General features: G+C 43.2%; 1 protein-coding gene across 1 annotated transcript in view; it reads left to right on the top strand.

Moving 5' to 3' along the window:
* The window catches only part of Pde11a (phosphodiesterase 11A), a 373,525-nt gene that overhangs the window by 313,198 nt on the left and 44,953 nt on the right, over positions 1–15,374 (top strand). Inside the window, exons 14-15 of the mRNA XM_052181167.1 lie at positions 579–669; positions 4,035–4,135. Of these exons, the coding sequence (XP_052037127.1) occupies positions 579–669; positions 4,035–4,135 (192 nt within the window). The remainder of the gene's footprint in view (positions 1–578; positions 670–4,034; positions 4,136–15,374) is intronic.

The raw sequence follows: 15,374 nt of genomic DNA, 5'->3' as shown, positions 1-15,374 counted from the left end.
GGGTGAAGAAACCCCAACAGAAGGTCGTTAAAATCTACGTAGAGTAAATAACAAAGACTCTGCAGAATATATTCTCAAAGTCTTTTCCAGTGGAGAGTCAAGCACATATGACACGAGAAAGTTTCTGTGTGAACTCAGATGATCTATAAGGCTTAGTTCTTAAAGCCTACATGGATCAAGAAGAAAAGTTATAACACATATGTATATGCCGCCCCCCCACACACACACGGACACACACACGCACACACATATTCATAGCACTTGGGATCTGAACTCTTGCTACATGTTTTACACTTGCTCCTTTGCTCATGATCTCGTCTCATCTCTCACTACTCTGTAAATTCATCCAAGTCCAAGACTAGGCCTTGTTAATTGTGCATCACCCATAGCATCCATCTGAACACAAGGAAAGTTCGTGCAAAGTTTGCTTAAGAGATACGTGAACTCCGCAAGCAGTGGCCTGGACTGCATTTGCTCGTGCTCCACCACCAAACGCGGAGTGGTCCAAAGAGCTGGTATGGGAAACGGTAAGCTGAAGGGTAAGGGTCCCGCCTACTCAGCCTTCTGTTCTCTTTCAGGAGTGACTCTGCACTGGCCCAGCTCTATGGGACCTCAGCGACCTTAGAGCATCACCATTTTAACCATGCCGTGATGATCCTTCAGAGTGAGGTGCGACCTGCTCCGCTTCTCCCCTCCACAGAAGGCCAACGAAGTGATCCCCACTCTCTGAGCTGTGCTGTGTTCATATCCACAGAAGCAGGAGGCCGTGCTTAAGTTAAACTCAGACTCCCATGCTTTTTGTGATGCCTGTCGCATGTCAAAGACCTTGCTCGCTCTGGGTCTTCCTAAGCTGGCTCGTTTGGCCTCACTGAGATAGTGTAGATTGACTTACAGGGTGGCAGGTAGAAACTGCCTATTAACGGAGCATCCTTTTGTCTTCCTTAAAGGACATACAGTAAGAGTCAAGCTTTGATGGTGAAACTGAGAATAAAAGATGAAAGAACTTAAAAATTTTAGTAGGACTGTATTTAAAGATGAGAGATGGTTAGTAACCCCAAGGCCAAGCCAAGGCCAAGGGTCTTGTTTCGCTTTCTACAGCGACACAGGACTTAGACATTGGCGTGTTGGCTTCTCTCTTTCCACAGAGAAAAACAGAAGTCAGTAATTGACTCTGGCTGCGGCAGCTGAGTTTTAACTTGCCAGGAAGAATCTGCTTAATTTTCTGAAGGCATACAGACATTTTTTTAGACCAGGAAGGGCTCATCTGCCCCGTTATTTGTCAGCTCTCTAGCTACACCATTAATTATTATTATTATCACCATTAAGACCCCGCTTCACTGGAATGGCATCATTAAATATGGAGGTTTTTTTTTTTTTTTTTTTTTTTTTTTACTCTAGACTGTCTCGAGAAAACATGTCTTTTGTAATATAACCAAAGCCTTCAACCTCATAATAGAGACCTACCACTCCAAGCCTGAACGTGGGATAGGGCAGGGCAACCTGCCAGAGGGGCTGCATTTTCATTTCATGAAATTTTCATGTTTCATTCATTTAGAAATAAAGCTCCTAGGTAAGGGCCACGGGAACTGATGGAGCCAGCTTCCTGTCGGCTGCAGCTCAGAAAAGCCACAGCTGAGAGCTGCAGAGGAGGCAGAGACAGCAGGGGGCTTTGACTTGCTGGTCTTTTCTGGAAAAAAAAGTGTGACTAGTCCCTCAGAGAGACCCACCTTTGCAATCACAGATCATAAACAGCCCAGCCCTCTTAGGTGTGTGTCACCTAAGCATGACACATTGGCCAGCCTCCACGCTGACTTCTTCCAAGTGATAATGGCCAGCCAACGTGTAAGGAAGCACTGAACCCCTGGACCCCGAGTCCATTCCATTCTGCCACCAGGAAGGCAGGTGTCACCACTGTCCCACATCAGGAAGGCAGGTGTCACTACTGTCCCACTTCCCAGTTTCCACCGACAAGCAGAAGCTAGAGGACCTGAAGAAGTTTGCTGCAGACCTTTCCTTCCCCACAGCTGGTTTCCACCCATGCCCCGCTCACCTGTTCCCCACACCCAGGCTGAAAGCAGGATTTGTGGGAGACTCATTTCCATTTAGGGACCAAGCCTTAAGTCGTTCAAGGCCAATTTGTGTATTCAGTAATGCACTGATACAAACCACCTTTGTACTAGCTCGTACTCCCCAAGACCAGTACTATTTACCATGTCCTTTTAAAGCAGTAAAAAGCATGTCACAAAATAACCAAGACCTTCAAGTGCAGGCGGGTTCTCTTGTCTGAACGAAAATTTCTACTCCTAAGGTCATCTCCTGACTGGCTCCTAAGGTTGTCTTTCGTCCACTGAGTGATGCTGGAGCTGTTGCTGAATCCAAATTCATTTCCCTCAAAGCTTTAAACTACTTTTCCCCAGGCTCCAGAATACTTGCTTATAACTGTTCCACGAGTTGATGTTCAGACAAAATAGAAGAAAAACCTGAGCAAAATCATGTTCTGGCTTTCCTTGAATTCTTTGTCCTCGTAATCACTGAATAAGACCTGGAAGAGTACACCTGCTATTACTATTGGACCTGGTCCCAGGTAGAACCAACATCCTGTAGTCAAGGAGCGGAGGGTTCACCGGATGAGATAAATCGGCTCAGCAAAGCAGCTTATCATCTAGTTGCTTGATTAAAATGAAATTGCTAATTGATATTCTGGTACCCTGGATAAATTAATTTACCTCTCACGGAGAATAGTTTATTCTTAAGAAGCCATTTGCTCCTTTCCTTCTGCAACATCTTCTGGCTCTCAATCTTAGGTTCAAATTGGTCCAGTTCCCAGGCCACATACGCTTATGAGTTCATATTTCATGGTAGGAAAAGCAGATCAAAGAAGCCCACCTTGGCAAGTACCTGAAGTCAATGACAGGCACATTACTGAAGGGTTTTCCATGTCACTAGCAACAAACTGTACGGCTGCCAAGTGCGCCGGCTTCTAGAGAGAACAAGAGAGCTTTCTGGTAACCTGGAGGTGAAGCTGTATTGCAGTCTTTGTTTGGTCAAAGCCATCATTGGCATCCCACTGTACCCAAACAATGGCTTCCTCATCCTGGGTGTTGAGCAGGCACCCGGTGCTGTGAATTTAATCCAGCACACGCTTCATCAAAGTACCCAGACAGTTCAGTGCAGGGCTCCTCACTTCTTCAGGAAAGGTAGACTTCTGAGTGGCATCTCCTGTGTGTTGAACTCTGTTTAACCACATCTCTATCCTTTCCCATTACAGGTATTAATGGTTCGCAGTACCCCAGCCAGTCATGTCTATCTAAAATGTCTCTATTTGCTCCCAAAACTTCTATTGTCTAAATCTTCCCACTGAGAAACTATAGTCTCATGGGCTTTCTTTCCCTCAAAGTCATTTGTCACCACAGCAAGAGTTTCTAGAATGCCAGCTAAGTCTTTACTAGTAGAAGGTAGTATTTGTTTCTGAATCAGAAAAATTCCCCAATGTCTAGCCCAATTTTTCACTCTGTATTTCCATATCTGTTATAACCCAAGTCCATGTGTTTTCAGAGTTCCCGTCCACACCCAACAGACTATAAAGTGCTCCTTGGAGGGCCTCCCTGAAGCAACTCACTTTCTGGCTCTTCTGTTTGCCAGGACATCTGTTTGTATTTGTAAAACTTTTATTAAGCTCTGGGCTGGAGTGAAGTCTGGCAGTTAAGAGCAAAGTATGTTACTCTTCCAGAGGACCTGAGTTCTGTTTCCAGCACCCAAGTCACGTGCCTTACAGCCACCTTACTTCAGCTCCAGAGAGTCTGATGCCCTCTTCTGGTCTCTGTGGGGCCTTGCATACACTTATATGGATCTACACATCCAGACACATGCACATGCATAAATAGAAATAAATATGAATCTATAAAAAAGAAAATTTGTACTAAGCTTTGAATTTTGTTTATGTTCTCTCTTTTTTAATATAGGAAAAACATGCAGTTTTAAAAAAACTACAGGTTTAATGATGTGTTTTGAGATATTCTCCCTTCTCATTACAGGGTCACAACATCTTTGCTAATTTGTCCTCCAAGGAATACAGTGACCTCATGCAGCTCCTGAAGCAGTCGATATTAGCCACAGACCTCACACTGTACTTTGAGTAGGTATTGGCACCTGGTCCATTTAAGAAATTGATACTAACATTCAATCTTTATTAATTCCTGGGTCTGCGTTGAATGTTGCGTATTATTCCAGCATTGCCATTGGTGTTTCCCTTACCTAATTGAAGTTCATTAAGATGGTGCATGCATTCCAAGGATTACTGGCTAACTGGGACATGTTTGAAGTCTTTCTTATGACTGAGGAGCCTGAGTTTGAACTCATGACTCTGAGGCTAAGTACTGGTCATGCTATTTCATGTACTACTATAACAGCTGTTTCGAAGTGTTAGCTGTCTCTGTCATGGTATTGATAGCCACGAACAATATTCATGGATGGAAGGATGACTAGAAACTTAAACCCAGGTTCCCTGCTCCTCTCTGGGATTTATGTTTAAAACAGCAGAGTCTACTCCCATTGTTCTGTCAGTGGTCACTGAAGACTTCCGACCTTTCTTAGTTTTCTTGACATAAACGCTTACTGATTTCTCACTGTCAAGTTCTAATCTTTGCTTCTACAGCAGCCAGATATATTCCTTTCTCCTCTCCCAGATCCTCTGTAGGTTTCTAACTCTTCTTCCTCTGAGTTCTGTGACCCACACTCTACTCTCTCTGCTGAGATCCTCTTCCTGACAACATGTCTATGTAGCACCAATGCGAGTTACCTACAGGTAGGAGGGTCTGAAATACTTCTTTGTAACTCCCTGCATTGTAGACACATATCCCCAACTTCTGCCCACCCAACCTTCAAGGAAACCTTAAACTTAGCTTGACTGTCCAAGATCTTCCTTATTTCACCCTCTATATTTTTCATTCTTTTCTTTAAAAAGGATTTTAGGTTTTTAGTTATACACATATTATATATGGGGGAAGGGGGTACACACATGAGTTATGTGTCCATGGAGACCAGAAGAGAAAGGTTGTTAGATTCTCTGGAGCTGGAGTCACAGGCAGCTGTGACCCACAAGGGTTGAGTGCTGGAAATCTAAGTTAGGAAATCTGTGTAAATAGCGTGTTCCTCACCATTCACTCTTTTCTTTGCATTATGGTCTTTGATTTCTCCCCTATAGTATCTGTCTACTTTGGTCATATCTAACTAGATCTTATCCTTTGAAACAATGCCATGACCCTCGTACCACAGTCAGATCATCAGTGCTACGCAGACTCCTGTCCCCGTGAACTGACCCACCGTTAGGTCTTGTCTCTGATGCTACATTCCCTCAAAATCCTACTGTACCTTGACACTGCATCAACTGTAATTGGGCTCAACTGCAGGAAATAGAAACCCAAAGCAACAGTTTCTCCAGGGACCTGCCAGCTGCTGGTGGTACAGTGGCTGGGAGCTAGTGACGTCCTCATGGGCCCAGGCTGCTTCTGCCTTCCTGTGATGTCCACCTCTTAGCCAGAGACAATGGCTCACGCTCCAGCCCTGCTCTCCACCTTGAAGCCAACAGGAAGATGGGATAAAGATGGGGGCAATAGGTAACTCAAGCCATCTCCTGAGGTGTTCTAGAAGTTACCACCTAACACCTCCACTAACATTTCAATAGTCATAATTTTGTTCTGTGGCTATATTTAGCCTCAAGGCATGTTGGGAAAGGAAGACTTTATTCTGGATCGCCATGAAGTTCTATTAACGGTGGAGGAAGGAGGTGGGGAAATGAGTGTGGACAGTGGGCATTCCCACCACAGGCATTTATGACTGAATTTTACTGTATGAATTATATGAGACAGTGTTTTGTTTTGAGTCAGGGTCCCTTATTGGCCTGGAACTTACCAAGAAAGCCCATGAGCCCCAGGTTTCCCTCTCTCACTAGTCTCAGGATTATAAGTGTGCCCCGCCACACCTTTTTAAGAAGTTTTTTATTTTTCTCTCATATATTACATCCCAACTACAGTTTCTCCTCCCTTCCTTCCCTCCAACATACCCCCACTAAGTTCACCTCCCCTCTCCCCCAGATCCACCCGTGTTCCTCCTCTCAGAGAATAGCAGGCCTCCCAGGGACATCAACTAAACATGGCATTAAAAGCTACAATAAGACCAGACACACACCCACCATCACACCAAGGCAACCCAGTAGGAGGAAAAGGCACACCTAGCTCCTTAACATGGGGACTTGGATCAAACTCAGGTTCCCCTGCTTGTGTAATAAGTACTTTACTCTCTCCCCAGCCTAACAAATACAACTTTTAATTAAAATAAAAATATACGCTTTTAAAACTCCGGGCTCTGTTGCTAACTAGCTATGTGTCATCTAACACGTTGTTTTCACCCGAAATGCTCTCCTTCGTGTGTAGAGTGGCAATGACCCACTTTACATACATCACATGCATTGTGGGTGCTGACATCAGCAGCCTCGTTGGCTTTACAATCTGTTTATTCCACATGGTCTGTGGCCCTCGGGCTGCCTTCACCATCATGGCCGCCCATCTTTTTTCTAGACTGATGTTCCTGGATTTGGGATTTATGAAAGAAAAACCCATATTATGATGCTTTTGTTTTTCCTTCCTGGCACTTGTGTTATTTTTCTCAAAATAGAAGCATTTTTCTAAACCAAGTTTGCAAGTGATTCCTAAAGGGGGGAGGGGGGACACCCTCTGCTCTTGGCGTCCATTTATCAAGCTCTGTTAAGGATGCGAGGAGTCACTAAGTGACCGCGGGATGCAGTCAAGGAAGTTGCTGGCAAGTTGTTTGCTCATTACTCTGCTCTTATCTTACTGCTGCAGCCCCTGCTAATGTCTGCTGACTCCCACAGAAGCTGCCATGCTCCCCTCTGTCAGCATTATTGTCCTCGAGGTTCTGAATAGCTCATTCTCTAATCTAGACCTCCAGAGGACGGATCCGTGCGCCGGTCTAAAGTTGCATTGAAGTATGGCCATATTTTCAACCCAAACAATCCCTCGGGTTAATGAGGGAGAGGCAGCGACTATACACCTAGTTACCCAGGTGCTTCCATTTCACCAGTGTACAATTAGGGAACTGAAAGGCAGGTTGCAGATGACATCATTTATTCTGTCGCCTCTACTTTGTAGATCAGGCACAGATGGTTGAATGGTATAGCTTGGGTCACAAAAACAACTATTTGCAAAATTTGAGCCCTTATTCCCCATTTCAGGGTGTCTTCCCACAACCACCCCCATTCCTTCTATAGTGGATGAGTCCAGAAACAGTTTCATTTGAATTGTAGTGCGTTCTATAGCAACATTGTCCCAACCTAGTTAATATCAATCAGTTTAGCTGAATGACTAATCTGGGGACCCTTGCCGCAAATGCAGTTGGAGGCAAAGACTTGCAGGCATTTAGTTTAATTTTGAAAATAACACCAAAGATAAGAGTGGGACAGATGAAGGGCTGGGACAGGGAAGCCATTGTGAGGACATACTCCTGCTGGTCACCACAATGGCCAGATGGGCTGGAACCTCAAGGGACCATCTTAAAAGTCTCATATGCTACATCCCCAAATTGGCCTCCATCTTCCATCTCCATGAACCCAAATTTGCCATGAGTCTTACAAACTCCGGGACACTTCCATGTCATATGTACTCGAGGCCTGGAAAGTCCTCCAACTGTCTCCAGGCCCACACATGTGGAGTCCAAGCATACCTGGACACCAGTAAGCTCTGCACAGGGCAGCAGGGGCAGGGGTTGTGATATCGGTTGCCTTAGCAACTGCTGGACAAAGATAGGGCCAAGAGGGTACAAGGTGGCTCCTTGGACTCATTCTAGAGGTCTAGTTATCATTGGCTATTCTGCCTTTCCTACTCAAATCAGAAGTCATGATAGATCTAGGTGGGGTGCCACCATCCTGTAATCCCAGCTCTCAAGAGGTCAAAGCAGAGTGATTGCCATGAATTTGAAGTCATCTGGGTTACACAGAAAAAAAAAAAACCTTAAAAAATAAAAAAATAAAGAAATTATGTTCGAATTGATCAAACTATAGAGGAAGCCACTCTAGGAAAAAGAAAATCACTCTAGAAATGCACACATGGACAGGAAGTAGACTTCACCCTTTGAGAAAACTTCAGGGTTCATTCTTAGGGGGGACAAGAATTCCTGACATCATCTAGAAGGGAAACGCATGAGATACATAGGTCTTTAGAGACACCAAAGAGACCGCAGTAGAGACTTTCATCTCTAATGGCTGTGGGTATCCTTGAGACTATAGGCCAAAGCACACAAGAAGGAAACTATAGGACTGTGGAACAAGAACAAACAAGTGAAATCCTTAGTGTGGATGGCAAGGTTCATGCCTTACATCTGGGGCTAATTGTTCAGTCTGACTTTGCCAGTCATTGAAAACTCAGCTCCTGTTGGCCAATTTTGTAATTGACTTCCTGTGCTGGACTCTGAGTCCTCCGGCTTTGGTAACTAACTAATAATTTCCCAGCTCAGGCAAAAATTGAATATACTATGTCAAGAACCAGCCACACTCAACTCCTCTCCTCCTTGGTTTCCTTGTCAGAAATATGAGTTTGGACATTTTACCCTACCCATTTGCTAGGGGCGCAGTGACAGTGAACTGAGATTGCCCATAGGAAAGAGCTCTGATGATTTAAAACACTTTATAAAAAAAAATCATTCAACCAGAAACTTCATAAAATACGCACCATAAAAGATGACACTAGGGGTGGGCAGAGAGAGGGAGAGATCTACAATCACAAACGTTCGAACTTCAGAGATGCCACAGATGCTCTGCAATACCTGTACTGTTTCTAGCCAACAAAGATGAGCTATGACCACTTTCTTCAATTAGTCATGAAAACAGGAAGTCTCCAGTGCTTTCTTAGGAGCTGTGAATACACATATCCTATTTAATTCTAGAAGCAGTCTGAGGAGACAGATAATCTTTTGAGAAATAAAATTGCATTACATTATTATTTATTTTGTAGGTGCACTTGTGTGTCTGGGTGGGTACGCCCATGCTACGGTACATGCAAGGACACCAGAGAACAGCTCAATGTAGTCGGTTCTTTCCTTCTACAGCGAGGGTCTGAAAAATCAAACTCAGATCAATCAGACTTGGCATCAGTCACCTTTACCCCCTCCCCTCTCAACCATCTCATCGGCCCATTAGATACAGATAATCTTGTTAACTCCATAGTATGAATGGGGAACCTGAGGTCTGGAGAGATTCAGTCAATTGCTTTCAATATCCAATAGTACATCTGGGATTAAACCAGCAGATGGATTCCAGAATGGGTTCACTCCTTCTGCCATTCTCTTCGTAATGATTTAATTAGTGGTTTAAGAGTAATGAAGGAAAACTAAGGCCCAATCCTGGAAACATTTAGGCGTTAGCAACAGGGGTCCAGTGCACATATGCTTGACTTTCAAACACCAGAGGTCCAGGTCAAATAATACTCTACCACCGAGAGTAATACTATGTTCATTAAGCAAAATAATAGTAGGTTCTTTCCTAGAGCACTGGTGTTCCCTAGCCATGGGTTCTTAGCCAGGTTTATAGTATCAGGCATGAGTTTTGTTCTGTGAAGCAGACCTTAGATCCTAGCAAAGGGTAGCTGGTGAATCCTATAACATTCATGCCACTACTGCACAAATGGGCACATCCTGCCAGGTTGGTCATTGTTGTAGCTTACAGGGTTGATTGCTTTCCTCCTTCAGCAAGCTGTATAGCTTCTTCTGTAACAATGAAAGCTATGCCTCCTTCTCTTTAGCTACTTCTTGGTGCCCTTAAACTTGGCCTGACATAGTGCATTCCCAAAATAGAAACTTTTGACTTTGGTTTCTTATATTAACCTATAGGGAGATAGTCTTCTCTCTGTCTGACAGAAGTGGTTGCTAGGAACCTACGACCTCACCACCCTGAAGGGCATCCGATCTCATCAGACAGAGGTGCCTAGGCTCACAGAGAGAATGTGCTCAGAACTCCTCATGTAGTCCCTGATCAGTCTCCATGGCAAATAGTCAGATTGCTTCAGACTACTCTTTAAACTGGAAATCACTAAACAATTCAGATTGTATGCAGCCACTGGAGTGCCCAGTGCTTTTTAGATTGGCTCTGTAAATTAAGCAGATCACTCTTCAGCTTGAAAACTGCCACTTCCTCTTGAGCTCTGCAGCCATTCTTCATCAGCAATTATGGGAAGTGTCTAAATGAATGGTTTCTTTGCCGTTGTCCTTCCAAAGGGTTGCAGTTAGTGGCATGTCTCAAAAGCATCTGATGGCAGTTATCTTACTAAATTATTTTAGATTGTTTAGAGTAATAGTTTAACCTTCCTTTGAAAATTACTGTGATATCAAGATAAATTATTAAAATATACAGTATGAATTCAGCAAATATTGCTCCTGCTATTCAGACAGAAATGTTCGCTCATTCATCATTCAGTGAGTGTTTATTAAGAACCCACTGTGTTCTGTGTACTCAACTTCCACAGTTGCCTGTATCCAGCCGGTCACAGGATTGGAAAGAAGAAATTAATAAACAATAAGATGTTAGTGTGGAACTTAACTCATCGCTGTCTTTAAGAGAGCCAGATAAGTTAGCCCGTGAAAACTTTTTTAACATTAGGGCAGAAAGTCTACAGTGTGGTGGTAGGCAAAGATTTTAGTAGTTCCTTACAAATTCCAAAGTGTCTTTAGACAACTCACACACGTTTCTCCTCTCCCATGATACGGTGATGAACTAGAAATTGGGAGGTTCCGACTCTGATGCTTCCTCCAGCCAGCATTGTGCTACTCATTAAGAATGTATCCGTAGGTGAGATGCATGCAGCTCTTACCTTTATGGATCCAGATCTGTGGGGAAGAGAGGAAAATGAGCACAGCTGCATGTGGAGGGCTCCGGCTGCAGTCACTGCACAGAGTGACAGGAACAAGCGCCCTCAAAGCACCTCCTCACCCTGTGCTCGTGATCTGGCTGAACTGTTGTATTCTTGTGCTATCTCATCTTCCAAGGCTGTCAACATTAAGAGTAATTATAACCCTTTGACTTGCGATAGCCTGCCCAGTCTACTCACACCCTTAACACAATACCAAACAAGTGATCCCTTTTGAGATCTTGTCTGGCCCAATTCTAGTATAAGCCAAAGAGAAACTTCACCTAAAAACTAAACGTACCTGAGGTGGTACACATCCATGACCCCAGAAAACCAGAGCAAGATAATCTCAAGTTTGAGGTCAACTTTAAGGCCCAGAGCTTAAAAATAAGACAATAAAATAAACAGCTTTTTTTTCTTCAGTAGTAATAATTGAAATTGTCGCCTACATTTTGCTTTTCTCATTCCCCTCTCAAAGACTTTTCTGCCAAATTCCAGAAATCTTTTCAGGATCTACATTTTAAAAGGTTTATTTTATTTAAAAATGCATTGATTGATTTGATGATTGATTGGCTGATTGATAGGTATGTGGTGTGTATATGCTGTGTGTGTAAGCAGGCATATACACAGCTGCACTGTGTGTGGGAAGAAGCCAAACGAGGATGCCTTAGCTCTTAGAGCAGGACTTAGATGCATTTGTGGAACCCCCCAGCTTGTTATATGGGTGATGTCGTCCTGGTTAAGCAGCCAGTGCTCTTAGCCACCAAGCCATCTCTCCAGCCTAAGGCTCTGCAGTTAACATGAACTGTAGACAAACAGTTTTCATGTAAGAACATTGTAAGGACAGACATCACAATCTTGCCCTGCACCCACCCTCCCTGCCCACTCGTGCCCACTCTCATGACCCTACCTAGTGACTCTGGAGCTGACACTGTGGGGAACACATAATTATGCCTGTCGCTACGGCAATGAGACTTCCTAAAATTCATAGGCTTTCAGAAGATTCAAAGGTACTAACTGAATATTCTATGTGTACATGATATTATACAGGTACATATTATATATTTTATAAATATATAAATTTCCAAAAAAATCCAATTAAGATGCACACAGAAGTGATGATTTCTCCTCTTGTAAATAAAAGACACTTTGAGGAGAGTCCACAAACCAGGAAGGTTTTCAATGTAATTATGAGTGCTGGGTAACCAATCTTTGGTATTATTTTTGAGGGTAATTCTAGTAGTTCTGTTCAAATGGAGATTTTTTTAAGACTGCTATTTTTCTGAGTGGCACATATGTCAGCAGAGCAGAATAAAAAGCCTAATAAAAACATATCTGATTATAAATGAGATTTTCCAGTAAGTTGCTTTTCACTAGCTGGGCGCTTGGCATCGTCCTTGAAAGCCAAGGTTCCTAATGCTCTGCCTCAGAAGTTAATGACATAGTTCCCCATGACAAAGAAGTCTGGATCCAAGGGTATCATATAGTTTTGTGGGTTTTTAAATATTCATTTTAACAGCCTCTTGTTCCTGGAAATGCTCCTCTCCCAAGCCATTTCTGACATGCTGTTGACTGTGTCATCTATAGGCACAGATGCCTATAGATGCTGAAGGATCATATATATATATATGAGAAGAGAAACATCCCCAAACTACTCTGTGAATTGCTAATGCTTCTTTTCTTTGGTTGTCACAAAGAAAGAGGGCAGAAACACAGTGCCTGCAGCGTGGTCGGCTCTGGTGCGTAGGCCATCGACAGCCCTCTTTGGAGTGCCTCCTCCTCCATCCTGTTGGGGACAGAAACTTCTGTTGGGATTGGTACTGCCTAGCAGCCTATGACCTCATCATCTTTCATGAAGGTTGGCAGCTGAGACTGAGCATAAACTCACAAAACAAAGGACTATCTGGTCCCAAACAACTCAGCTACACACTGTTTATAGAGATGTCCCCAGACAGCAGATATAGGAGACTGAGACCTTATAACTGCCTAGATTTGTGCACAACTGCCCCATGACTTTGGGAAAATAACTTCAATTTGCTTCATCTTGAATTTCCTCATACATATCAGATTTCTCTCAAATGTTCAAAACTGGTCTCGTGGTCTATAACTGAAGTGAAAATTCAAACACAGAGAATTGTGGGGATGCACACAAGAAGAAGAAGGCAGAATGTCAAAAGTGAAGGGTTATCCTCAGCTGCATGTTGAATTGGGCTCCTGGGAACCTATCTCATAAATTTAAAAAAAAATTTTAAAAACCCCACAGACATAGAAATCATTCTGTGACTCAAAATTTTTATATATACAACCAAACAGATGCAAATGCTCAGAACTAAAAAATTCAAAAGATAGATAAATGGCGCTCATACAAGCATCATACATACTCACAAAAGTATTGGAACTGATCATCATTAGGAAGTGGACACATAAACACAACAATGGTGTGCCTTGCAATATTATAACCAAAGCAATAGAATCACCTAGGACCATATCACACAACACAGGTAATTCACTCAACATTGAATGGCAAGTGGCCAAAAATGCATACGCTTTATTCATAGTATCATATGATGTTTTCAAATGCACAATGTTCTTAACACTTACAAGGAAAAGTTCTAAGGACATACATGTAGACAGTTGCTATAAAACTGAGGAGGTAGCCATCTCACAGGCAGTGACCAGTCATTACCAGTTGCATGATGCAAATAATCCAATGATTGGACTTTGGTGTTTTGTTTTGTTTTGTTTTGTTTTGTTTTGTTCTGTTGTGGTGTGTTTGTGGTGCTGAGAACCAAGCCAAAGTCCTCCAACCTAGGGCCTTGTGCATACGAGGCACCCAGTCCAGTACAACCCTTGACATCTCAAGTTTAACCCTTTCAAAACCATTGCTGTCAGAATATTTCTTTTATCTTTGAAGGTCATAACCAAAGCTTTGGATGACAGAGGAAATACAGTTTATCAAGAAATAGTCCCACTTTGGCCATGGGGGAAACATTGAATTAATTCACTATATTCTTATGTCTTGTAAAAAGATTCCTCATAATCCTCTTCTATCTACCATGCTTTGGGATAATAAATGTTCCTTTTCTTCCCGGTGTGATGGAATCTAGCTCTGTTAATGTCATGCTAAACCTGTGACTGGGTCTGAGTCCAGGGAACTCGAAACTCCAGATATTAACATTTTTATTATTGGAGAAATTGTTCAGATGATGCTACTCAAATGTACCTCAGAGAATTGGGACTTGCTAACATTTACATATTTAAGCGTGTGTGGAGGGTACAGATGGCACGCCGCCGTGGAGATCAGAGGAGAACTTGCGAGAGTTGGTTTCCTCCCTCCACCATGTGGGTTCGGGGGATCCAACCTAGCTTGCTATTCTTGGTGGCACATCTCATTATCTGCTGAGCCATCCTGCTGACCCGATCGGCATTTTTTAAAAGAGCATTTGAAAGAGGTGGGAGAGCCAGAGGTAGAACTGAAGGGGCGGATTCTGTCAAAAACACATTATATGCCTGTATGAAATTCTCAAACGATAAAAGAAAAAAATTAAAAGGGCATTTTCCCCCTGCTATTTAGCCAACTATACCTCAATTCTGTACCAAAGATGTCATATCCCTTCCACAGAAGTCTCATTTCCCATGGTACTAGAGAAAGAATCCACGGCCTTGCACGAGCTAAGCAGCTCCTCTACCTGCGAGCTGGATCCCAAGCCCTTTCTCCTTCGCAGTTTTTGAGAAAAATTTAAAGTTTTCCAGGGTTACCTGTAACTTGCTCTGTCACTTAAGGATGCCTTGAACTCCACAGCCTTCCATGTTGGCCTCCATGTTGGCTGGGTTGACAGGCCTGTGACACTTTAGTGTGCTGTCCAGTTTGCGATAGTTAGAGTCCAGTCAATAAGATCCTGACTGGGCTTCCCTTACATTGACTTTGAAGCTCTAAAGGGAAACCGGGAAGCTCTGGGACATCAACTAGAGTCTGGGTAAAACCAGTGGATGGAGAACTATTGTAAGACAAGAGTAGATTTTTTGAGATAATATTTTTCATTTATTCACCAGTGTAATTAATATTTATTTAGCTCTTACTATATATGAGTCCCTGTTGCAGACACTAGAGACAGGAGAAAGAGAAAATGATTTCTTGTGATTATGCATAGACTGAAATGGAGATCCACATGGAGTATGCTGGCCAAGACAATGACCGACAAGCTCTTCCAGAAAAACCTCCCATGATCCTCCACACTCCTCCAGGATCCTCCTCTATCTGTGCTCCAGGGGATGATCTTGTCAGCTGGGACAACTGTTGTCCCAGCCTGTGCTTCTGCGTCCCAGCTGACACGGCAGCTGTGGGAGCTAGCCAGGTGCTCATGGGCTCTAGAGCAGGAAGCCATCCTTCTTAAGCATCTGCTTTTGGCCAGCATGCCGCTTGTCAAATCGGTGTATGAAACCCACCACAAGCTTACAAACTGG

This window comes from Apodemus sylvaticus, chromosome 5 (genome assembly GCF_947179515.1).
Source record: "Apodemus sylvaticus chromosome 5, mApoSyl1.1, whole genome shotgun sequence".
Classification (NCBI taxonomy): Eukaryota; Metazoa; Chordata; class Mammalia; order Rodentia; family Muridae; genus Apodemus; species Apodemus sylvaticus.
The sequence above is the reverse complement of the archived record's forward strand: the minus strand, read 5'-3'. Positions and strand labels throughout refer to the sequence as shown.